The following is a 26031-nucleotide window of genomic DNA, read 5'->3' as shown; positions in this document are numbered from 1 at the left end:
AAGTTTCAACTAAATTTTTGTTAAATGACTAATAAATAGCCATTGTGGTTGTAATTACAATGTTTAGTATTTTTTTGTACTCCATTTTTCTAGAGTTGAAAGTGTGTAAAATCTGAGCTGCTCTGTTGAGTTTGTGACTCAGGTGTTTCTGTCCACAGGTAAATCCCACCTGGCAATCGTTCAGAAGGTAAATAATGAAGGAGAAGGAGATCCGTTCTATGAGGTTCTCGGACTGGTCACGCTGGAAGATGTTATTGAGGAGATCATCAAATCTGAGATCCTGGACGAGTCTGATCTCTATAGTACGTTCACGATCATTTTCTTACTTTGCTGTGTCATTCTGTCAAGGTAATTTTCTTGCTTTGTCTTCTCAAACTTTCTTGCTTTATTGTCTCGTTTTATCAAGATTATTTGCATTTTTTATCGTCTCGCTTTATCAAGAGAGTTATCTCGCTTTGTCGTAACGTTTTCGTCAAGAGAGTTATCTCGCTTTTTCGTCTCGTTTTTGTCAAGAGAGTTATCTCGCTTTGTCGTCTCGTTTTCGTCAAGAGAGTTATCTCGCTTTGTCGTAACGTTTTCGTCAAGAGAGTTATCTCGCTTTGTCGTCTCGTTTTTGTCAAGAGAGTTATCTCGCTTTGTCGTCTCGTTTTCGTCAAGAGAGTTATCTGTCAAGAGTTATCTCGCTTTGTCTTCTCGTTTTTGTCAAGTTCTCACTTTGTCGTCTCGTTTTTGTCAAGAGAGTTATCTCGCTTTGTCGTCTCGTTTTTGTCAAGAGAGTTCTCTCGCTTTGTCGTCTCGTTTTTGTCAAGAGAGTTCTCTCGCTTTGTCGTCTCGTTTTTTGTCAAGAGAGTTCTCTCGCTTTGTCGTCTCGTTTTCGTCAAGAGAGTTCTATCGCTTTGTCGTCTCGTTTTCGTCAAGAGAGTTCTATCGCTTTGTCGTCTCGTTTTCGTCAAGAGAGTTCTATCGCTTTGTCGTCTCGTTTTCGTCAAGAGAGTTCTATCGCTTTGTCGTCTCGTTTTTGTCAAGAGAGTTCTCTCGCTTTGTCGTCTCGTTTTCGTCAAGAGAGTTCTCTCGCTTTGTCGTCTCGTTTTTTGTCAAGAGAGTTCTCTCGCTTTGTCGTCTCGTTTTCGTCAAGAGAGTTCTATCGCTTTGTCGTCTCGTTTTCGTCAAGAGAGTTCTATCGCTTTGTCGTCTCGTTTTCGTCAAGAGAGTTCTATCGCTTTGTCGTCTCGTTTTCGTCAAGAGAGTTCTATCGCTTTGTCGTCTCGTTTTCGTCAAGAGTTATCTCGCTTTGTCGTCTCGTTTTCGTCAAGAGAGTTATCTCGCTTTGTCGTCTCGTTTTCGTCAAGAGAGTTATCTCGCTTTGTCGTCTCGTTTTCGTCAAGAGAGTTATCTCGCTTTTTCGTCTCGTTTTCGTCAAGAGAGTTATCTGTCAAGAGTTATCTCGCTTTGTCGTCTCGTTTTCGTCAAGAGAGTTATCTCGCTTTTTCGTCTCGTTTTCGTCAAGAGAGTTATCTGTCAAGAGTTATCTCGCTTTGTCGTCTCGTTTTTGTCAAGTTATCTCACTTTGTCGTCTCGTTTTTGTCAAGAGAGTTATCTGTCAAGAGAGTTCTCTCGCTTTGTCGTCTCGTTTTTGTCGAGAGTTCTCTCGCTTTGTCGTCTCGTTTTTGTCGAGAGTTCTCTCGCTTTGTCGTCTCGTTTTTGTCAAGAGAGTTCTCCCGCTTTGTCGTCTCGTTTTCGTCAAGAGAGTTATCCCGCTTTGTCGTCTCGTTTTTGTCAAGAGTTATCTCGCTATATCGTCTTATTTCATTAAGTTAATTTTCATTGTCATCTCCTTTTATTAAGATCATTTTCTTTGTCGTCTCTGTGATCTCGTTTTGTCAAGATTTCTTTGTCGTCTAATTTTATCAAGATAATTTTCTTTGTCATCTCGTTTCATCAAGATTATTTTTTTTCTTTGTCACATTTTATCAAGGTAATTTCTTTGTTGTCTGTTTTTGTCAAGATCTTTTTTTGTGTGTGCTTTTTTCTTGTCTTATCAAGATCATTATCTTTATCTCGTTTTGTCAATACAATTTTCTTGCATTGTCATACTTGTGTAAATCCCTTTGGTGCTGAAGCCAGACTATAACATGACAAATTTACCACAGTTTACCATGGTAATCACCATGGTTTCTGCCAAAATACCATAGTTACTACAGCTACTTTTTTACAAAATGGATTCTTATGATCTTATGATGGAATACCTGGAATTATTGGTCTGGAATTGTCATGGAAATTCATTAAGTCATGGACATTTCCACAGAGAACATACATTTTCTAGTTATTTAGAGCAGAAAAATATTTAATAGTATAGAAATTGCTCTTTTTGAGTGTAATCCACTGTCATCAAAAATCACAAACTGACATTAATGACGATTCTGAAAGCTTCTTATACTGTTTTAATTCTGCATTTATTATGATTCTACAGCAGTAACAATAGCTGTCATAACTGGTATTTTGGTCAAAACCATGGTTACCATTGTACTTTTTTGTGAGGGTATAGCCCTCAAACTTATTGTCGTTGAAGAACTAAATGTTTCTTTATTTTGATTTGTAGCAATAGCAATTTTTGGCCAACTAACAGTTACAAGCAGCATTTCAAATCACACTGCCCCCTTTAAATTGATTCATTGATGTATGTATGTATGTATTTGTGAATGTATTTTTCTTCTAGCTGACAATCGTAACAGAAAGAAAGTGGATCCCAACAAGAACAAGAGGGACTTCTCTGCTTTTAAACATGAGAGGGAATCCAAGGTGAAGATCTCCCCTCAGCTAATGCTAGTTGCACACCGATTCCTCGCCACAGGTGAGCTGTTGTGTCCATGATGGACAGATTATCACCTCACTCTCCGAACTTCCTCCTCTGTTTATGTCAACTGCAGTGTCTATTGCAAATCACAGCCGCTGTTGTGTTTTTATTGTTACCCATCTCTCTTTAGAGGTGAGTGTCTTCAGTCCACTCCAGATCTCAGATAAGGTGCTACTGCGAATCCTTAAACATCCAGATGTCATTCAGGATGTAAAGTTCAATGAGAACGACAAGCGCGCACAACAGCACTACTTGTATCAGCGTGGAAAACCTGTTGACTATTTCGTCCTAATCCTTCAGGTGGGTGATAATGAATGCCAAACTGATCATTAGGTTTGCAGAATTTCTAATGCCAAATCAACTATTGATTATAAAATATTATGAAATCATTAAGAAATAAACTACAGCCTTTTGCACATGTCTAGTACATTTAGCTCTTGAAAGTGTGGATGGTTTGAGAGAACTAGAGAAGGTTAATGATGCCACTATAAAGTCATAAGTTCTCCAGAGCTGCTGCCATGTGATTCAGCCGATTACATGGAACCTCTGACCGGTTTGACCTCTCATATCGCTCCAGGCGTGTCAGTCATACACAGATTTTGCTCTCTGACTGTCATTGGCTTGTATTTTGCATGTCTGTCTTGTGCTTTATTAATATTAACATATAGTAAAAACATTATGCAGCAAATGCTGTCGATTGAGCTCAACTTGTATTGATTCCGGAACATTCCTTGAATGATTCATCATGAATGAACCGTTATGAATCAAAAGGATTTTCCCTAATCCCTTTGAGTAATCCCTAACAACTGGAAAGGTTGTGGAAAAGTCATAGAAATCAGTGATCAAAAAAGTGTGAAATACACTATCCTCTTCCAGATAAAAGATAAATTTGAGGTAAACATTGAAGATTATTTTTTAGCAGGCAAATGTTTGCCACATTTTCTTGTGCTTGGCTTGTCTATTGTGGCTCTTTGGAGCTCCTCCACTGTTCGGTCGACGACAGAAGCTGGTGTAGAGTTGCGCAGAGACAGACGGGGCTGGATGGAGCGTCTGTGACCCCACTGTAAGGTTTAGTTAGAGAGGCCCAGCTGCATCGGACAAGCCTGACCTTCACTAATTGATCCCTCTTGCATAAGAACGGGATCCTGTGCATTACAGCTCTAATCCCGCCTCATTTCTGCCAGCTCACAACACACACACAAACACACACACATACAATCGTACACACAACCAATCAAAGCCATGCACTGTCCATCCCCTTATTCGAGAAACCGTCCAATCAGAGGGGAGATTGATGTAAACAGTCTTGACTGCCCCTGCTACAGCAAGCAGATAATAGATATAGACTCATGTGAACTCATACTGTACAGCAGGGATCAACATAACAGAATGACCTTTTTACCTCTGCATACTTTCCATTCATCTTGACGGATATCAATGCCACAGCTTAGTTTAGCTAAAACAGTGGCTTAAAGGGATAGTTCAGCCAAAATTCTGTCATTATATAGCCACCCTCATGTTGTTCTGAACCCGTATGACTTTCTATCTTCAGTGGAACACAAAAGGAGATGTTAGGCAAAATGTTAGCACAGTCACAGGCCCGTTTCCAGATCAAAATCACTGAGGGTACTTCTAAAAAATAGTGGGGATGCTCTGTATAAAGTGATGTATCGTAATCAAAAAAAATTTAAATAATTAAATCATGTTTAAATGCTACTAACACAACGTAAAGATTTTATTTTTTAAATAATACAATACAAAATATTTATTGCTTTGTTTTTTTTGTTTTTTAATTACAGCAAAATGCAGCGCCTGCAGATTAGGACATACTGATTTGCAAAATCATACACGTTTCTACACGTATGCACTCGCATGCCTGATTGCCAGATTGCATAATTAAGTATGACATAAGATGAAATATTTCCAATTTGTGCAAGTATAAATCTCTGATTGGGGTGCTGCATCTATTATCTGGCAACTCATCATTCACTTTTATTGCATGACAAAAAAAAAAAAACATGCAATGGAAGTGAATGGTGACTGAGGTTAACATTCTGCATAACATCTGCTTTTGTCTTCCGTGGATGAGAGGAAGTCATGGATTGACAGAATTGGCATTATTTGATTAACTATCCCTTTAAGATTGAAGATGGCCAAGGTGGAACGAGGCGGGCCGGGTCATGGCACTGTTACACACAGGCCACGGGAGATCAGTAAATCACATCCTGGATTTGCATACTGCTCTGTGGGAGGTCAGCTAGGACAAGGTTAAACCTTTCAGAGCCTCTGTGTGTTTGTTTATCACCCCCAGCACAATGTCATACGAAGAACAAACGCCATGTGTCAGAGCGTTACGTCACACTGGCCGTAAACCATATGTCTGCTTAACTTCTTCAGCTCATTTACATCAACAACATCTGCTGATTTCCAGAGTGAATCTGTCTGGAATTGAGTTCAAATAAAACTTCAAAATAAGATGTTTGCACAAATGCATTTATGAAACAACATTTTCCTAAATGCACTTGCTTTGAATGCAGTTAACTATATAAAGACTTTGTGGTATCAGATTGGGGACACTCATTTGTTTTTTCGTTTAATAATATATTTAATTTGTTTATGCTTTATTTTCCAGAGTGAAACTGTCTCTAACTGAGGTAAAATAAGATTTCAAAATTAGTTGGTTCTACAAATGCATTTATTAAACATCATTTTCAAAATGTGCTGGTTTTTAAGCACTGAACTGCATTCAAAAGACATCGCTTATTGACATTTTGGATGATGCTGATAGCAGAAATGTTTTATAGCTGATCAACTGTAAATCTATGCTATTTTTAAACAAAACAGTACCCTTCTATGCAAAATAACACTGTACATTGAAATCAGGTATCAAAACATTTTATTACTGAAAGCTCAAAATTGAATCAAGTAGGGATGCAACACTATTTTTGAGAACTTTTGGCCAATTATTTGTATGTTACGGCTGATAATAAATATGATATCAATATCATAAGCCTATATTGTTTCAATCTAAAATCTAGCATGCCTTTAAAAGAATATTCTGGGTTATATATACTCAATCACTGTTGATTATGAAAGAAAATAAGGTTGTATTTGTTAACACTAGTGAACTACATTAACAAAAACAGCTCATTAATCTTGGTTAATGTTAATTGCAACATATACTAATACATTTTTCAATTAAAAGTTGTATGCGTTAACATTAGTTAATGCATCATGAACTAACACGAAACATTAACAAAGATGAATAAATGCCGTTTAAATATATTGTTAGTTTATTATATCTAATGCATTAACTAATGTACATAAATACAACCTTATTGGTGAGCATTACCAATAGTTTAAACTCATCCCTCAGTTTTTAAAAACAAAATAATAGAAGTTAGTGGGTCAGACGTAGAGCAATACAGCGAATATATTATTAGACATCGAAATTTTATAATGTACAGTAGATAAGATGGATAATGTTTAGTACTTTGAAATCTGGCAGACAAAGTATAAGGTCTAATACTGTATTTGCTTCCAATATCAGACTAACAGTGCATCCCTAATTGAAGTGTATTTTTTTCTAATTTAAATTGAATTATTTGAAAAGTATACTACAGTACATTTGACATTTATGAATGTAAAGATTTGGTTAGTGGTGTTTTTTTTAGTAATTGTTTCTGCTTTGATCGACAAAAGAGCACTCCGTCTCAATCAGCATAAGTACTTTTGCCTCATTTGTTTTGGCTCTGATTTGCTGGCACCCATCAGAAGGCAGTAAAGTGTTGGCGAGAGTGATGTTTGTGTTTGTCGTGGCTACCTGAATATAGATAGCAGAGGAGAGCCAGATCGAGTGACAGGATCTGTGTGTCATGCAATCCGATCTACACAGATCTGGTTACGTTTTTTGAGAATGACAGGAAAAGGTGAATCACCGTTGGGGCGGAAAATATGGCAAATATGATGGCAGAGACTTTGGAAAGGATTCGCATGCACTCACGGAAGCACCTTGATGTACTGCTCATGCACAGCTCTGGTTTTACAATGCTAAAAGTAATGAGCTCATGTTCCTTGTGCGAGTTTTGGTCGTATTTTGTGTCATTCAGTCTTTAATTATGCATAGACATTTGGTTCTTTTTCAAGGAGCCCAGTTAAGACCTTCAAAAAAAAAAAAAAAGAGCATTTGGCTTTAAATGTTTTGCTAGACTGTTTTTTTAAAAACAATGTTCCATTATTTAAGAACAACTCCATGCTTTGGGTTTTAGTATCTCAAACGACATCACAGAAACTAAAAGATCCTATGAAAGCTACAAAAGAAAATGCGTTTTTGTCAATACTGATGGAAAGTGCTCAAGCTGTCTTTTGTTGCGATGGTTACCTCCTCAGGTGAACACAACTTCTGTAATATGTAATATGAAAAAATGAAGCTGTTCTTGTTCTAGACAAGTTCTAGATCAGTTCACAACGTACAAGTACAAGCTTACAAACGCTCCTCTGTCCCTCAGGGTCGAGTGGAAGTAGAGGCCGGAAATGAGAATATGAAGTTTGAAACGGGCCCTTTTTCTTATTACGGAGTCATGGCTCTAACTGCTCAATCGCTGGGTGAGTATTTTACCTTATTTAAAGGATTAAAAGGATTTCATAGAAAAGTTCGCATTAAATTGAGAATTCTCTCATCATTTACTCACCCTTATGCCATCTCAATCTCGTATGACTTTCTCAAAGACATTTTCATTGACGTATGATGTGTTTATGTCCATACAATGCAAGTCAACAGGCTCTGAAAAGCAAAACAAGCCAGCATAAAAGTAATCCATACAATTCCAGTGGTTTAATCCATGTTTTCTGAAGCAATACGATCAGTTTTGAGTGAGAGCAGACCAAAATATAACTCCTTTTTCACTGTGCATCTTGCCATTGCAGTCTCCTGGGCGCGATCATGAATTAAAGCTCGATTACACTTCCTAGCGTTTTACCTTTATGCTGACTTCATGTCCTATTTGGAGCTTGGAAGTGTTACTCCCTATTGACTTGCATTGTATGATTTTATTCACATCATATCTCCATCAAAATATCTTTGTTTGTGTTCCGCAGAAATAAGAAAGTCAAACGAGTTTGAGATGTCATTAGAGTGAGTAAATGATGAGAGAATGATCAGTTTTGGTGAACTAGTCCTTTAAAGAGTGTGAAACATACCCGATTTAAAAACATAATGTGATTTGCTGTTGAATGTCCTTTTATAAACTAAACTGTGCATTACAGTACAATTTTATCTTTCTAATTCAGTATTTTTGTCTTGTTTTCCAGTGAAAGTATCTCAACATTCTTAATATAAAGATATGTAATCTTTAATAAAATAAAATTTAAAGAACTTAAATATTTGAAGCTTTATTAATTGAATTTTGTTAAATATCACACAGTTTATTTAGATGGAATTTAGAGGTTTCATGTCCATTGGCATATGTACGATAACCGATTAATCGACCGATAGTTTTTAAAAATCTATTTACACAATGTCAAAACTTTTTCTTATTCTTTCTTTACTATGACAGGCACAGGCAAAGAGTCAAAAATTTGTAAAATCCCCAATTCAGTGTATTGATCAATCAAAATCCTACTAATAACTAGAAAAAAATTAAGATTTGGTGCATAAGGGGCCTGGGTAGCTCAATGGTAAAATACGCTGGCTACCACCCCTGGAGTTCGCTAGTTCGAATCCCAGGGTGTGCTGAGTGACTCCAGCCAGGTCTCCTAAGCAACCAATTTGGCCCAGTTGCTAGGGAGGGTAGAGTCACATGGGGTAACCTCCTCGTGGTCGCTAAAATGTGGTTTGTTCTCGGTGGGGCGCATGGTGAATTGGGCGTGGTTGCCGCGGTGGATGGCGTGAAGCCTCCACACGCGCTATGTCTCCATGGCAACGCACTCAACAAGCCATGTGATAAGATGCGCGGGTTGACTGTCTCAGATGCAGAGGCAACTGGGATTCGTCCTCCGCCACCCGGACTGAGCCGAATCACTATGCGACCACGAGGACTTAGAGCGCATCGGGAATTGGGCATTCCAAATTGGGAGAAAAAGGGAAACCCCCCCCCCCCCCCAAAAAAAAGATTTGGTGCATAACGCGGGACTTTTAAGTATAAACAAGCCTGAAATAGACCGGGACTCTTATTTTGATTTTACAAAATTACAAAAAAAACTATCGTCAACTATCGCCATAGATTTTTGCTGATAACGATAGTTCCAAAAAGCAACTATTGGCACCGATTAATCGGTAAAACCGATATATCGGTCTACCTCTAGATAAGATATTATTATGAAAAGGATTTTTGCAGTGTAAATGTCACTCTATAAATGGGACCATTCATTAATAATGAATAAATACTTCAGTTTCTGTAATGAATGCTGTTTTAGGTTGATTTATGGTGAATATTATGCATATATTTGTTGATGTATACCTGCACAGCCATAGTTTAAGTGATGGAACCTGTCAGCAATGTTTTTTCTTTTAGAATTGCACAGACTCAAGCTCTTTGTCATGATCTGTCATTGTAAGTTTAGTCTGTGCTGTTATGTAATAGGGGAATGTATGGGACACATTTGACTGCAGGGACATCTGCTGGCCGAGTTGCGTCATGATGTTTTCTGATTGTGTTCCTTCACCTCCAGCTGTGCCGCAGTCTGTCAGTGTGTCAGATGTCACCTTCATGTGCTTAGCTTGTGTCTGAATGTGTTCCTTTGTGTGCTTTGAGAAACACTGCATACAAGACAAATGTCACTTTAAAGGTCATGTGATCCATTGGCATTGTTTTTAAAGGGATAGTTCACCCAAAACATTTAAACTCTGTCATCGTTTATTCGCCCTCATGTCGTTCCAAACCCATATGATTTTCTTTCTTTTATGAAACACATTATAATTTTTTAAGAATCTTAACACCGCTCTATTACTTACGACAGTTCATGGTGATCACATCTGTCAAGCTCCAAGAAGGTAATAAAACCAATAAAAAGCGCAAAATATAGTCTGAAGTCATACGATAGCTTTGTGTCACTTACTAACCTTTTCTGAGTAAAGTTATATCTAATTTTACAACTCCATGGCCTTGATGATGTAATGTCAACAAACCCTAAAATGACTGTAAAAATGTCAATTTAAACAACTTTAAAGCTCAAATAAAATGAGAAGCTTAACATTTCTGCCTTTTAAACCCTTCAAAAATTGGCCCCATTCACTTCCACTGTAAATGCCTCACTGTATTTTTGCTTTTTTTAAAGAAAAGGATGAAATGGGGGCCTGGGTAGCTCAGCGAGTATTGACGCTGACTACCACCCCTGGAGTGGTGAGTTCGAATCCAGGGTGTGCTGAGTGACTCCAGTCAGGTCTCCTAAGCAACCAAATTGGCCCAGTTGCTAGGGAGGGTAGAGTCTCATGGGGTAACCTTCTTGTGGTCGCGATTAGTGGGTCTCGCTCTCAGTGGGGCGTGTGGTAAGTTGTGCGTGGATCGCGGAGAGTATCATGAGCCTCCCTTGCTGTCAGTCTCCGCGGTGTCATGCACAACGAGCCACGTGATAAGATGTGCGGATTGACGGTCTCAGAAGCGGAGGCAACTGAGACCTGTCCTCCGCCACCCGGATTGAGGTGAGTAACTGCGTCAAGACGAGGACCTACTAAGTAATGGGAATTGGGCATTCCAAATTGGGAGATAAAAGGGGATAAAAAAAAAGAAAAAAAGAAAAGGATGAACGAGTGAAATTATTTTTTGTGGTAATCAACATTATGCCACAAATGCTGTCAATTGAGCTGAACTTGTAATGAACCTGGAATATTCCTTCCTTTAAAATAAATGCATGAGTTGTTTGAACTGCGTTTAAAGTGTTTGTTTTTTATATATATATATATATATATCTATTTTGGAGCTTGACAGATATTAACTGTCATTGCATGAACAAGAGCTCTTAAAAATTCTCCTTTTGTGTTTCACGGAAAACAAAACAGTGTACGGGTTTGGAACAACATGAGGGTGAGCAAATAATGACAGAATTTTCTCTTGAGTGAACTACTGCTTTAATTGATGTCAACTTTGGGAGCCCTACAAGAAATGAAACTCTTCCCTTTTAAGAAAAGTTATTTTACTGTAGTGTCTGATAAACGAAGAATTTTTACTGTCTCTGCAGGATAATGATGTGTGACGTTTTTAAAGAGATTCTCTGTCTTTCTGCTTTTGCAACCCCCCCCCCCCACCAGCTGTTACCCCCCCTCTCTCTCCTACCGTGGTGTCGCCTCGTCCGCGGCGCCTTTCGCTTAAGAGGTTTTCTCTGTTCACTCGTTTTCCAGGTAAAGTCCCTGCATGTTGGGTGCTAACACGGGGGCCATAGGGGGAGCAAGTTTAACAAAAAAAATTACCTTTTAACCTGCCATTAACCACGGTCCAGCAAGTTCACATTTTGAATAAGCACATTTTTGTGTTCATTTAGTGATTAGTGAGAAGCGTTCTTTGCTTTTTTAAACCCTAGTGAGCTGCGTATTAGGGCTGAGTAGAAAATATAGATTTTCTGATTTAAAGGAATATTCCCGATTGAATACAAGTTAAGCTCAATCAACAGCATTTGTGGCATAATGTTGATTAGCACAAAAATTTATTTCATCTTGTGCCTCCTTTTCTTTAAAAAAAAAAGCAAAAATCTGTGTTATAGTGAGGCACTTACAATGGAAGTGAATGGGGCCAATTTTTGAACGTTAAAATACTCACTGTTTCAAAAGTTTAGCCACAAGACAAAAATAATATGTGTGTTAGCATGATTTGTGTGATTTAAATCACCTGCTATCCTTTTCTGTGTAAAGTTAAACCAATCAGCCACAACATTAAAACCACCTGCCTCTACCACCCCTGGAGTTCGCTAGTTCGAATCCCCGGGTGTGTTGAGTGACTCCAGCCAGGTCTCCTAAGCAACCAAATTGGTTGCTGTTGCTAGGGAGGGTAGAGTCACATGGGGTAACCTCCTCGTGATCCCAGGAAAATCCCTCTGTGTGAAAATCCCAGGAGATCAGCAGAAATACTCAAACCCGCCCTTCTGGCACCAACAATCATGCCACGGTCCAAATCACAATTCTGATGGTTGATGTGAACATTAACTGAAGCTCCTGACCCATATCTGCATGATTTTATGCACTGCACTGCTGCCACACGATTGGCTGACTAGATAATCGCATGGATGATTGTTGGTGCCAGATGGGCTGGTTTGAGTATATCTGTAACTACTGATCTCCTGGGATTTTCACACAACAGTCTCTAGAATTTACTCCGAATGGTGCCAAAAACAAAAAAACATCCAGTGAGCAGCAGTTCTGCGTACTGAAATGCCTCATTGATGAGAGAGGTCAACAGAGAATGGCCAGACTGGTTTGAACTGACAAAGTCTACGGTAACTCAGATAACCGCTCTGTACAATAGTGGTGTGAAGAATATAATCTCAGAATACTATTCTCAGATGGGGGTTGGCGCTGTTTTGGCAGAACGAGGGGGACCTAAACAATATTAGGCAGGTGGTTTTAATGTTGTGGCTGATCGGTGTAAATCCAATATTAGAGTTTCATTACCATGATGCCGTAAACCCTAAAATGATAATAAAAACTGTGACTGAAACAACTTTACAATTAAAAAACTAAAGTTTTAACAGAAGAATTAATGTAAATGTTTATCAAATTATAAGCTTCATAATTCTGACTTTAACCCCTTCAAAAATCAGCCCCATCAATGTAACCACAGTTTTAGCTTTTCTTTTTTTAAAGAAAAGGAGGGACGAGTTGAATACATTTTTTTGTGGTAATCAACATTATGCCACAAATGCTGTCGATTGAGCTTAACTTGTATTAAACCCGGAATATTCCTTTAATCGTGATCTTCAGCATAGTTTGGGCCCTGTTGTTAATTATTTTGTCGTTTTAACAGAACTTTCAGAAGGTTCCCTGTATAATTAACAGCATTGGTCTTGAGAGAATTTCTTTTATATGTAAGCAAATGGACATTAATCGAATGAAATCAGGAAATCTGTATCGATACCTAGCCCTACTATAGACAGCATATTTTAGGCGTCATATGCACTGTTCCGACATGAAAATTATGCTGCCTTAGGGGCCATTTACACAGGCTGCGTTCAAGTGTTAATTCTAGCTAGAAGGTGTGCTTATATCTGCATATCTGCCATACGCCACTGCTAATTTAACTTTTTGCAAATATATTGTCCACATGATTGTACATTTAAATGTGCATTTTGATAACTGTATTTGAGTAAAACATACTGCTTTACCCTTATAACCAGCATGTACACAGCTGGCGACATGTTAGTTAGCTGATAATGATGTAATGTAGTTAAATGGAAGCTTCCTGGACTAGTTGGTGCTAGCATTGACTTCTTCAGAGAGCTCCTCCTCTTTAACCCCTAACACATTCACCTTGCTGCCCGCATCACAACCTTTCCATCACGCCTGACCTCATGCAACTGAACACAACATTCACACGACCCTGAAATCTTCTGAGTTGCCTTAGTATCAGACTGTACCAGCCAATGTGCTCTGCTTCTGCCCTGAGTATCTGTCTGCTGTGATGTCATAATGATGAGTCGTGCTGAAGTGCTGTTGATCGGATAACTGAATGCCATATTGAACCAATCAGAGTTTGAATGTTTTAATGTTTGAAATCCAAAACCCAATATGTGTGGATTCCAGATGGTTCTTCAAATATGCAGTTTGAAATCTAGCTCTGTATTAGATCTGTCAACAAATTTGACCACAGTCTCATTTAAATCATACGTTTTCTGATTGGCTAACAAACCCAGGCTATACAGAGACAGGTGTGATTTTTTTCACAACACCTATTTCAGTGATTTCTGTCAGGTGAGGACATTTTGTGTCATTTTCCCAAAAAAAATAAAAAATAGCATACAGCTCTTTAAATGTATGCAGTCTGACTCTCTTGGTAGGAGTGGAATGTAGACTAATAGAGTTGGATATTAAGGCAATCTTATGATATCATCAAAATCCTCTGATATCGCTATGATGATTGGTTTAGTCAGCAAGACCTCTCCTAAATTCTTTCAGAACTGACAGTCGCAGGGACATTTTAAGAGGGTTTCATTCCATCTTCACTGAGAGTGAACGAAGCGATGTTACAATCCTAGAACAAATTTTGTAAGCAGCAAAGCTGTTTGCCGTATAGAAAACCTGTTTATTATTGTAGGCTTGCTTTAAAGAATGCTGTTTCCCATGAACATTTAACTTAAGGCAGGACTACCTTACCTCTACTGGCAAATATAGAAGTTAAGAGAAATCGGGCGTTTTTGTATCAGTGGCCATGTAATCCAAATCAATGGGACTTTTTTGTGCTCCATTTATTTGTCTGTTTCTGTTTCTGTCAGCGTTAATTTTTAATCTGTTGTTGTTGCAGTAAAATTTGTTGGAAGTCCCTGAGAGTGCAGCAGATAGATTGTAACTACACCTCTAGATGGCACTAGTGTATTAAAATTACAGTCAGAATCCCATGAGTTGGGTGGCAATATTATGTTTTAGAGATTTCATGTCCATTGGCACATGTACATAAGTTTTTGTTACATACTAATACAATAATGCTCTGTAGGATACTATACTGTTATCTGTCTCTGCTACTAATCTAAAATCATACTCAAATGCATGCTTTTGAAGTCCACAAAGACCATCCAATCATTTGCAATAATCTTTCCATTCATATGCAATTGTTTTGTTAATTGTTGTCTCTTTCCCCATCTCATTGGTTTTATTTCAGTGTTGTTGGTTTAAGCCACGAATGGTGTGATTTAATTCTTTTGCCAGATGAGTGTATTGGATTTGTTTGATTTTAATTTCAACATTTGTACATGCAAATATTTTTAACCTAATTATAAGATTTATGCATTTCAATTTCAAAACTAAATTCCTTCAAATTGAATCGTTTAATCTTAATCAAAATTAAATAAAACTTGAATAAACTCAAGTTGTATTAATTTAATTTTGTTGAAGATTACGCAATCCAATGTTATGGAATTTTTTTATGAAATTGAAATGCTGGGAGCCTGAGTAGCTCAGCGAGTATTGACGCTGACTACCAACCCTGGAGTCGCGAGTTCGAATCCAGGGTGTGCTGAGTGACTCCAGCCAGGTCTCCTAAGCAACCAAATTGGCCCGGTTGCTAGGGAGGGTAGAGTCACTTGGGGTAACCTCCTCGTGGTCGCGATTAGTAGTTCTCGCTCTCAGTGGGGCGTGTGGTAAGTTTTGCGTGGATCGCGGAGATTAGCATGAGCCTCCACATGCTGTGAGTCTCCGCGGTGTCATGCACAATGAGCCACATGATAAGATGCGTGGATTGACGGTCTCAGAAGCGGAGGCAACTGAGACTTGTCCTTCGCCACCTGGATTGAGGTGAGTAACTGCGCCACCACGAGGACCTAGTAAGTAATGGGAATTGGGCATTCCAAAATTGGGGATAAAAAAATAAATAAATTGAAATTGAAATGCTTAAATCTTACAAGTAGGCTTAAAATATGAGTGTGTGTGTGAATGCCTTTCATTGATGTTTCATTCAGTATCTCTGCTGTGTGTGTGTGTGTGTGTGTGTGTGTGTGGGCAGGTTTAAGTGGTTTACGAGGAAATTTTTTAGGTTACAAACTGGTAATTACAAGGGTATTATGCTATAAATGTGGTTTATGAGGACATTTCTAGTGACCCCATAATACAAATCGCTTAAACATACTAAACGATGTTTTATTAAAAATGTAAAAATGCAGAAAGTTTTTTGTGAGGGTTAGGTTTAGGGGTAGGGTTAGGGTTAGGGGATAGAATCTATAGTACGTACAGTATAAAATCATTATGTCTATGGAGAGTCCTCATAAGGATAGCTGCACCAACGTGTGTGTGTGTGTGTGTGTGTGCGTGCACGTGTGCATGTGTACAAATGTAGCTATAATTAAAAATAAATTAGCTAAATATGGGGACGTCCTTTTTTAAATTCATAAAATAATAAAGCAAATACATAAGAAAAATAAATAAATAAAGCAAATGCTGTTTTTACAAATTAAAAAAAATAAAATTAAAAAATTCTGTTATGTTTGGGTTAGTCCAGGGTTTTTCAAACTGGGGCCTGGGGATCCCGAGTGGGCCAGAATGGGGAGCTAGGGGTCCGTGAAAAATTTCAGAGAAAAAAAAGTGCAAAAAAAAAAAAAAAATGTAAAAAGGTTAACATTTGATGGTTTCATTCTGCTTTCTAAATACTGGTTGAAAATCTTGAGGTTGATTTTTGTTATTCTATTGACAGCCATATATTTTTACAGTCATAAATTAAAACAAATCTACAAATAGTTTTGTGAAGAAAAAAAACTTATAAAACGTCTTTATATTGCTTTCCTTGCAGTGTGGATCACTGACAAATAATGTTGTCCGAGGTGTTAAAATTGCAATTTGAAAGACCTTTTGAAAAAACTCTTATGTATTAAAGGTGGAGGGAAAGTATTTTAATACTTTTTATTTGATGGTTACACCACAATACATTTTTATTGTAGAATTTTTTTTGTAGATAAAATTCTAAAAATGTTCTACAAAAAAAATTCTACAATAAAAATGTATTGTCGTGTAACCATCAAATAAAAAGTATTAAAATACTTTACCTCCACCTTTAATACATAAGAGCATAAACAACTTAATCATTCATTTCAAAACAATTTTCAAGGTATTTTTTTTTATTTTTATAAATATCTTGAATCTTTGAATAAAAAATATCAAGACGTTTTCTCAGGGAGACACCACATGACCAGAACAAAATGTGCCTTTTCATAAAAATGTCTAATGTTTTAACTTCACGCTCCATCTTGAGGGTCTAAAGGGGTCTTCTCTGTTTTATGGTTTTTGTCAACATAAACATCAAAATGGCTACATGTTAGTTACACCACATGACTTTGATTTTGTGGATAAAAGTGTTTTTAAATATTATTTATATTTTAAAACACAATTGTTTATTTTTTTATTAAATAATAATACAAATATATTCTGCACTACTCATACCAACATTTATTTTATTTTTTTTCAGAATTTCAGCTTTTAATGAATTTTTTTTACTGTTTCTGAACGGTTACACCAAATGACATTTTTTACTGTAATCCCAGATAAAATATAAAAATGACTTTAAACTCATAAATTCATCACAGAAGAGGTGTATTCAAGTAATTTTTTGTGTGAATCACATTTTTATGTATTTTTTAATAATTTAATAGATCTGGACAAAATAATTATCTTCACGTCATTGACCCATGTACATGCAAGAAAAGATTGTAAAAGAGTTGTGATTGTACTTTACGGTATAAAGTGTGGTACAAATATATTTTAATCGAAAATGTTTCGCTTCAGGTTTAAATATCTAATACTAATATTGTGTATTAAAAATATATGCTCTCAACTTAAAACAGCTAGTAAATATTTTCTAGATAATATTTCATCATTTATTTTGTCTTAAATGCAATAACAATATAATAGCCAATTATTCAATTTTGCAAACATCGTGTTGTCTTTATAATAGCACATGTAGCCTACTATTTTTGTCACACAGTATAAATGTGACTTTATATATTAAGAATAAATCACTGGGGGTCCTCGCAAGGGAAAGGGTCAAGGGGATCATCATATTTGGCGGTCCTTGGCTTTGAAAGGTTTGAAAACCCCTGTGTTAGTCTATAGTAATTATAATTAGCTTTATATAGAAACTATATAAGTCTATAGTATGTCCCCATTTAGATAGCATAGTAACCGTGTGTGTGGGCTGGTGTATGTAAGCAGGTGTGTCGCGGCATGAACTGACATCGTTTTACTGTACATTGCAGAGTTTCGCTCACCGTCACATATGAGCGGTTTGAATCGCTCGGCGTCTCTGAGCTGCACAGAGAGAGTTGAGTCCATGTCTATCAGCGGCAGTAACAGTCAGCTCAATAACAGCCCGTCTTCACAGTACATCCCTGATTTTAATGTGCGGGCCCTCACTGACCTACAGTATGTGAAGGTAAGTTAACATTACAGTTCAATAAATCTCCATCTCAACTTTACTAATAGTCTAATATCTCAGACAGACCCATTAATTGGACGATATTTGCCATTGTAGAATTATTGGCATATAAATGGGACTGCATGGCCAAAATGATGTAGTAACTCCCCTTTGGGTCAGTTCAAAATATACCCACAGCCTTGTCTATGGATAATGCACATTTTGTTTTTTCAAATATTTTTGAATAAATATTGTCTGCATTTCTCATTTAGTTATAAATAAAAATAATATGCCATCATTAAATTGAATTATATAATATATTTATTTATGCACTGTATCCGCCATTAAGCACTAAAAAAAAGAGATAAGCCTATTGTTAACCACTACTGCTTTTTTATGTTTATAGATCTCTACCTTTAAAGAAATATTCTGGTTTCAATACACATTAAGCTCAATTGACAGCATTTAGGGCATAATGTTGATTACCAAAAAAAATTATTTAGACTCATCCCTCCTTTTCTTTAAAAAAAAGCAAAAATCAGGGGCCTGGGTAGCTCAGCGAGTAAAGACGCTGACTACCACCCCTGGAGTCGCGAATCGAATCCAGGGTGTGCTGAGTGACTCCAGCCGGGTCTCCTAAGCAACCAAATTGGCCCGGTTGCTAGGGAGGGTAGAGTCACATGGGGTAACCTCCTCTTGGTCGCTATAATGTGGTTCTCGCTCTCGGTGGGGCGCATGGTGAGTTGTGCTTGGATGCCACGGAGAATAGCGTGAAGCCTCCACACGCGCTATGTCTCCACGGTAATGTACTCATCAAGCCACATGATAAGATGCACAGATTGACGGTCTCAGACGCGGAGGCAACTGAGATTCGTCCTCCACCACCCGGATTGAGGCGAGTCACTACACCACCACGAGGACTTGGAGCGCATTGGGAATTGGGCATTCCAAATTGGGGAGAAAAAGGGGAGAAAAAAAAAGCAAAAATCAAGGTTACAGTGAGGCACTTACAGTGGAGTAAATGGGGCCAATTTTTGGAGAGTTTAAAGGCAGAAATGTGAAGCATATCATTTTATAATAGTACGTACATTAAGTCTTCTGTTAAAACTTGTGTATTATTTGAGCTGTAAAGCTGTTCAAATCATAATTTTTACAGTCGTTTTAGGATTGTCAAATTTCAGGGTTTAGGATTGCAAAGAATTTGTAAAATTGGTAAATTCTTTACGCAAAAGGTTAAAAAGCTGTTTTCTCCGCGTGCGGCTACACAATGCGCGTGGTGCATATTTCGTCGCCACAGTATGTCCTAGACACGCGGAAAGTCGTCTACAGTATTAGGCAGATTACTTCTGAATTGTAATCTGGTACTGATTACAAATTACATGACTAAAATTGTAGTCAGTAACAATATAATCTGATTGCTTTTGGAATACTTTTGGATTACTTCTGACTTTGTTTATTTGATGTCACATGCATTTGAGTAGGATAAGCTTTTACGATTTTGACAATGTTGCTTAAATGCATTAAAGAAAACATACTTAATGGATCAAAATATGAGAACTGATACGATGTGTGTGTGTGTTTTACTCGACATTTAACTGAATTTATATCTGCTGTAGTCTGATTTAGAATTTGAAAAATGTAATATTTAAAAAAAGAATTGGAGGAATCAATAAATTATGAACAATTTACTGCCTTTGCCTGATTAATATGTAATCGTGTAATCCATAAATATTTAAAAATGTAATTAAGGTAAATAAAAGTACTTGATTTTTGTAATCTGTTTACATAATCCAGATTACATGTAATCCATTACTACCCAGCACTGGTCGTCTTCACGTGCTTGCTGTTCACTCTACTTAAAAAGTATCGTAGCGTGCCTGCGTCAAATGTGTCCGAATGGGCTTGCGGTCAAAAGAGTATACTTTGAAAAGCTGAAACTCTCGACTGTGGACTGTGGACAGAACAGCATGTGGATAAACTAAGTATACCTAAGCTTTTATGGCAAAATTTGATTAAATTTGGTGTGTGCCTTCAGCTTGTCCTGGTGTCCATGTGTTGTCTGTTTTTATGTATTCTCTTTTTTTTTTTTTTTCAGGTCACTCGCTCACAGTACCAAAATGGACTTCTGGCATCTAAGCTTGACAGCACCCCGCAGTCCCCTGAGAGCAGCCATACGCGACTGGATCCCGCTCCCCTGCCACCTTCCACTCCACCCATCACCTCCATTGGAAACCACACCACAGCACCAGCAGCCTTAAAAGAGAATGGACCCGATGAGACCACCTCACTGCTCAACGACAAAAACAGCCTCCCCACACGCCGCCCCAGCCACAACCACCCTCAGAATCAGTCGCACCTGAACACCAACGTCAACTCTAACTCTAGCCCTAACCCTAACAATCACCCAAAACCTCATCATCCCCACGGTAACAGCAGTCCGACGTCACTCCCCAACCCCCATATGCATCCACCGTATCCAAACGCTCACGTCCATACAATCTCGCACACTCACGCTCACACTGAGAGCACCATTTGACGAAACTAATCTGGGGCCCTGTCGCTCGGAGCTCCAGAGTTGACCAAATGCAATTGCGCGTACACACACGCACATCAACGCACAAACACGTATGAAGTTTAACACGTTCATGTGCTGGCTGACCCTTTCTCAGTCCTTTTTTTCAAAAATGTCAGTTCCAGCTAGAAACTACAGTTAATATGGTAAATAAAAATAAAGATCGCCTGACATCTTGATTCGAGAGGGCGAAGGTTTGCGTTAAAGAACTCCAAAACACTCAACAGGATGTGTACTGTCCTTCCGGTTCCTCTCGTAATCGTTTTGCAAAATGAATATGCGTGTTTTAAAGCACCAGTTCAGACAAAAATGACAATTCTGTCATCATCTACTCACCCTCATGTCATTCCGTATGACTTTCTTTCTTCTGTGGAACACAAAAGGTAAATTTTTGAGGAATATCACGGACACTCTTTTCCATTTATTGAAAATTAATGAGAACTGGGGCAGTCAAGCTCCAAAAGCACTATAAAAATAGCATAAAAGTAGTTCATATGACTTGCCCGCTATATTCAAATTATTCTAAAGCCATACAATAGCTTTGTGTCGAACATTCAAAAATTGAGGTGAAATCTTGCCCTCCGCTGTAGCTCTCAAACCAGAATTCTGCTATTAGCTGCATCACATCAGGTTTGACATCAAAAGTCATTGTTTTTTGCATGTCTCGTGATGAAACATTGATGTCAAACTTGACTCGATGAAGCAAAATTTTATTTGAGTGCCAGAGGGCAAGATTTTGAGTGAATAATGACTTTTTATCATCCAAAGCTATTTTAAGGCTTCAAAAGACTTGAATATTGTGCACAAGACAGATGGGCTACTTTTTGGTCATTGGTTTTTTTTGTGATTTGGGAGCTTGACAACCCTAGACCCAATGCACTTTTATTATATGGGGGGGGTGGGGGAACGGCCATAATACTCTTAACCCTCATGCACTGTTTAGTCATTTTTTACTGAAATCAATTTTGTTTTTTTAATACAACTTGCTTGATTTATCACATCAGGTACGAGACTTGGTGAAATTTTGTCCATTTGATATCTGAACACACACAAAGAAATTGGAGTTGATTCAATCAGACTAAGTGGTAGAAAAGTTACACTTGGACTGTTCCCGGTCAAAAGTGACCGCCATAGGAAATGAATGGGAAATACTATAAATCAGAGAGTTATTTTTCATTATTTATATATAAAATCTAAAAAACAGCCACAATGCAGAAAAAAAAACACACACAGACATGAAGGGGTGAGACTACCAAACATCAAGAGTGCAAAATACATACACACACACACACAAAACTGAACTGGTCAGACTATAAAACAGAATTATTTTTTTGAAATTTGTAAAAAAAAAATCTTTAAATCAGCCACAATGCAGAACACACCAAAATGAATTGTGAGACCATAACACATCTGCAATGCTGAACACACACACACACATTCATCTCGTTTCAGAAAGGGATAAATTAGGTTATTACTTGTTATTCTACTAATTTCAGGTATGCAAAAACTGGAGAAAATTATAGCCTCAAACAAAATGCTAAACTTTGACAAAAGTAGTCTTTGATAATGTTTAAATATATATATCTAAATGCAGAACTTGTAACAAAATCTAGAAATCATCTTCTCTTCATCCAGGGATGAATAAGTAGCTCTCTGCAGCCATCTAGTGTTTATACTTGTAATTTCATCTTTTTCTTTTTTTCTTTTTAATGGACAGCACAGTTTGGTTCTTGAGACTTTAAGCTTTCAAACGGTATATAATTTAAGAGGACTGGTTTTTGAGGTATTTAAATTAGTAAATAAAAAATAATAATAAGGTCTAAATACCCAAAACCCCACCCAAAATGCACAACATTAGTGCTTTTACATGATTTAATTTAGAGTTGTTACATTTCTTTCATAGCAATTAAAAAAATTACACGTTTATTGTTTCTGGTCACTTTTGACCGGGAACAACTGTAATGTGATTCAGTGATGAACAGTGCATAAGGGTTAAGAAATGTACCTTTTCTGTTCCATGGAAGAAAAATGTAATTTGGAACGACTTGACAGTGAGTAAATAATGACAGATTTGTTTAAGTGTTCAATTATTTTTGGTGCTGGACGAGATCTCACTGTGATTTTAGGAGCTGCGGGTTCAGCCGGTGGTCAAGTTATGTTGACTGTGTTTTCATTCAGACTTGTTTGTCTGCTATTGCATGGTAGCCACTTAGACAGGTATTCATGTAGACACTCATCTCTCAAAGCTTTTTGTAAAATGTGTACTTTGCATGCGACAAATAGCAGTGCCCTTTGCAAAACCAGGGGGGGTAATGGCATTATACAACATTTCATCAGTATAAAACACAATTATTGTAAGATATGTACCTTTTATAATGTCTCTGACCATGAAGACTACGTTTGTATGCCATTGTCTTTAGTTTACGGGATCTTTGGGACATTAAGAGCACTTTGAGGCTCAATTCATAAGCTATTATTGCCATGGGAACTCCATGGATTCGGTAACGTTTGTGTGGAACTAACCTTTTAGCACAAACTATATTCCTTTCAAAGAGAGAGTTCTGATCTAGATTGCCTGCTGTATGTTGTAGTTCTATATGATTGTATGAAGGCTTTCTTTTGAAAATGAAAACATCAAGCCAAGGTTATTTTGGTGAATTTTACTACGTGACATAGCTTCATGTGTTGAAATAGTAGCTCTACGTGACAACCATGAAGGGGAACTGTTTGTAAATATAGTTTGGAGACAGGAAATTTGCTGATGCAGAAATGGTTTGGAGAAATTTTGAGGTCAGTATATACAAAAAAAATAAAAAAATAAAAAATAAAAAAAAGAATGAAGCAAAAAAGGATTGAGCAATGACCACCGCAAAATACCAAACCACAGACATTTTATATGAAATACAGTATATAATATAAATTATTTAAATATATATATTCGAAAGATTTAATGTTTATTTTTGTCTAAATATGTATATGTATTTGATCTACATCTACAGTCAACATTTTGCATGCTTAGATTATATTTATTCTCTTTTGACAATATTTAGAATTTTTTCCCCAAGTAAATCACATAAATGAAATGTCCTGGTCATATTTCATGACAATTAAGCACATTTCGAACATATTCTCATTATGGTAATTTGTTTGGACATTTACTTTTGAAATTGTTTGTAATTCTCATTGTCAGTGATGATTCCTGTTATATTAATAATAATTTTGAGTGCATTGCAGTTAAAAAAAATACTGTAATAAAATAATTTATGCCAATTTAAATTTTAACATTTTTATAAGGCAGTGCAACAAATATTACCATGGTGAATAAATACTTTACAATTTAAATATTACAGTAATGCACAAAAAAAAAAAAAGAACTAAGAATTAGGAGGAAATGTGATTGTCATGAAAATAAATTCACAATGCAATATATATATATATATTTATATTTTTTATGGTCCTACAAAAAAGCTTAATTTAATATTACTATTCTAAAATTATGTAAAAATATATTTTATATTTTTATTATATTTTATTATGATTTAATTCTTACTTTTGATTTTGGGGGAAAATACGACTCGGACTTGTTTTTGACAGGTTTTGTGAGATTCACCCACTTTTTCTTTGTTCATCTCAAAGGGTAAGATGGGTCAGACATGTTTTGCAAGCTTGGTTCTCTGGTTTGTGTGCAGCTGTGTTGTGAATATCTCTGGTGCTCCCGACGATTCGTTTGAACGACCCGTCTCACGAACGTGAATTGCTGCTCTTCTGCGCACTCATGAACACTCACAGGAGAGCAACAATCGGTGAATATTTTCACTAAATAATAAATTAGATTTAATTTTTTTTTTTTATATATAAAATATAATATAATTTTTTCTTATTATATGCCTTCAGAACAAGGCATGAGTCACAAGGAATAATTTTTTAAACTTCTGAATTATACTTTTGCATCCTTTTGAAGCTTGAAGAGGTGGTCACCATCCACTGCTGTTGTATGACATCAGCGAGCAGAATTTTTTTTCCAAATTTCTCCCTTTGTATACCAAAAAAGAAAGTCAGATGGGTTAAGTCAACACAAGGGTGTGTAAATAAATAATGACTGAATTTCCATTTTAGTGAACATCCCTTTAAAAATGAACAGATCATAAGTTAATTAAACTAAAGCCTCATTCCTTGCACTAGTATTAAGACTGTGCTGCAACTCGGTGTGATAGATTTTCTATATCGACTTCCTATGACATTTTTGTTTTCCATTGTGTTCCTCATGATGACCTGATATTAGAGAAGGTATTGAAATCTTAGTCTGATGTATTCACACTGTAAGTGCATGCATTGAAGGTTCTGTGTTAAAAGTGTTCCTTTATTTCAGAAGTTGTATTAAAGGGATAGTTCACCCAAAAATTGATATTCTCTCATCACACACACACACCCTCATGGCATCCCAGATGTGTATGACTTTCTTCTGCAGAAGATGAAAAGATTTTTAGAAGAATATTTCAGCTCTGTTGGTCCATTTATGCAAGTGAATGGTGACCACAACTTTAAAGCTCCAGCAAGAGCATAAAGGCAGCATAAAAGTAATCCATACGACTCCAGTGGTTAAATCCATGTCTTTAGAAGTGATATGATAAGTGTGGGTGAGAAACAGATCAATATTTAAGTCCTTTTTTACTATAAATTCTCCTACCTGCCCAGTAGGTGGCGATATGCACGAAGAATGCGAATCACCAAAAACAAAAGAATGTGAAAATGGAGATTTATAGTAAAAAAGAACTTACATATTGACCTGTTTCTCACTCACACCTATCATATCACTTCTGAAGACATGGATTAAACCACTGGAGTCTTATGGACTGTTTTTATGAAGTCTTAATGTGCTTTTTGGAGCTTCAAAGTTTTGGTCGCCATTTGCTTGCATTGAATGGACCTACAGAGCTGAGATATTCTTCTAAAAATCTTAATTTTTGTTCAGCAGAAGAAAAAGTAATGCACAGAATGGCATGAGAGTGAGTAAATGATGAAAGAATTTTAATTTTTGGGTGAACTATCCCTTTAAAATCTCAATGAGATATCCAAGTTACAGAGTATAACATATTTAAATAGATTACTCAATGGAAGGTTGAAAGAACATCACTGGATTGTTTTTGTTATTGTTATTTATAAATGTTTTTCTTCTTGAAAAGAATGAAATGGACTTTGTTGGAAGTTTGTATTATGATTTATGAGTTATTTATAAATGTTTTGTTGCCTTTGAGAGATTTTATCTAAAGCAATAAGTAGTCAGAGGTGTTGTTTCTTTTTTACATGTTTAATGTATTATTGCACAGAGAGAGAGAGAGAGAGAGTTGGATTTTACCTCAATTGTCTTCTTGTACAGTATAATAAATTTAACTAGTATTTAGTTAAACTGAAACCAAAACTACATACCGCAGTTTAAGATATATCATGACCAAAGTTGCGACACTACATGATATTAAATTTATCAGTCAACACATCAGCCAAAGCATTTTGCACTTTGATTTGTCCATTAATTCCTCTGACACATTCTTGTACTGGGATTCTGTTTGTGT

At 36.8% G+C, this 26031-nt stretch overlaps 1 protein-coding gene across 2 annotated transcripts in view; it reads left to right on the top strand.

Annotated features, from left to right (window-relative positions):
- The window catches only part of LOC127432638 (metal transporter CNNM4-like), a 29563-nt gene extending 4537 nt beyond the window's left edge, over positions 1-25026 (top strand). The window contains exons 2-10 of one of the 2 annotated variants that reach the window (XM_051683957.1): positions 159-302; positions 2717-2851; positions 2985-3154; positions 7363-7463; positions 7709-7719; positions 15059-15078; positions 16741-16759; positions 17732-17907; positions 19985-25026. In XM_051683957.1, coding sequence (XP_051539917.1) covers positions 159-302; positions 2717-2851; positions 2985-3154; positions 7363-7463; positions 7709-7719; positions 15059-15078; positions 16741-16759; positions 17732-17907; positions 19985-20425 — 1217 coding nt within the window. In that variant the 3' untranslated portion in view covers positions 20426-25026. Of the gene's footprint in view, positions 1-158; positions 303-2716; positions 2852-2984; positions 3155-7362; positions 7464-7708; positions 7720-11117; positions 11190-15058; positions 15079-16740; positions 16760-17731; positions 17908-19984 lie in introns of both variants that reach the window. The other variant, XM_051683955.1, reaches the window with a different exon arrangement.
- Positions 25027-26031: the final 1005 nt, after the last annotated feature.

The sequence above is a fragment of the Myxocyprinus asiaticus genome, chromosome 42 (assembly GCF_019703515.2).
Source record: "Myxocyprinus asiaticus isolate MX2 ecotype Aquarium Trade chromosome 42, UBuf_Myxa_2, whole genome shotgun sequence".
Lineage (NCBI taxonomy): Eukaryota > Metazoa > Chordata > Actinopteri > Cypriniformes > Catostomidae > Myxocyprinus > Myxocyprinus asiaticus.
The sequence above is the reverse complement of the archived record's forward strand: the minus strand, read 5'-3'. Positions and strand labels throughout refer to the sequence as shown.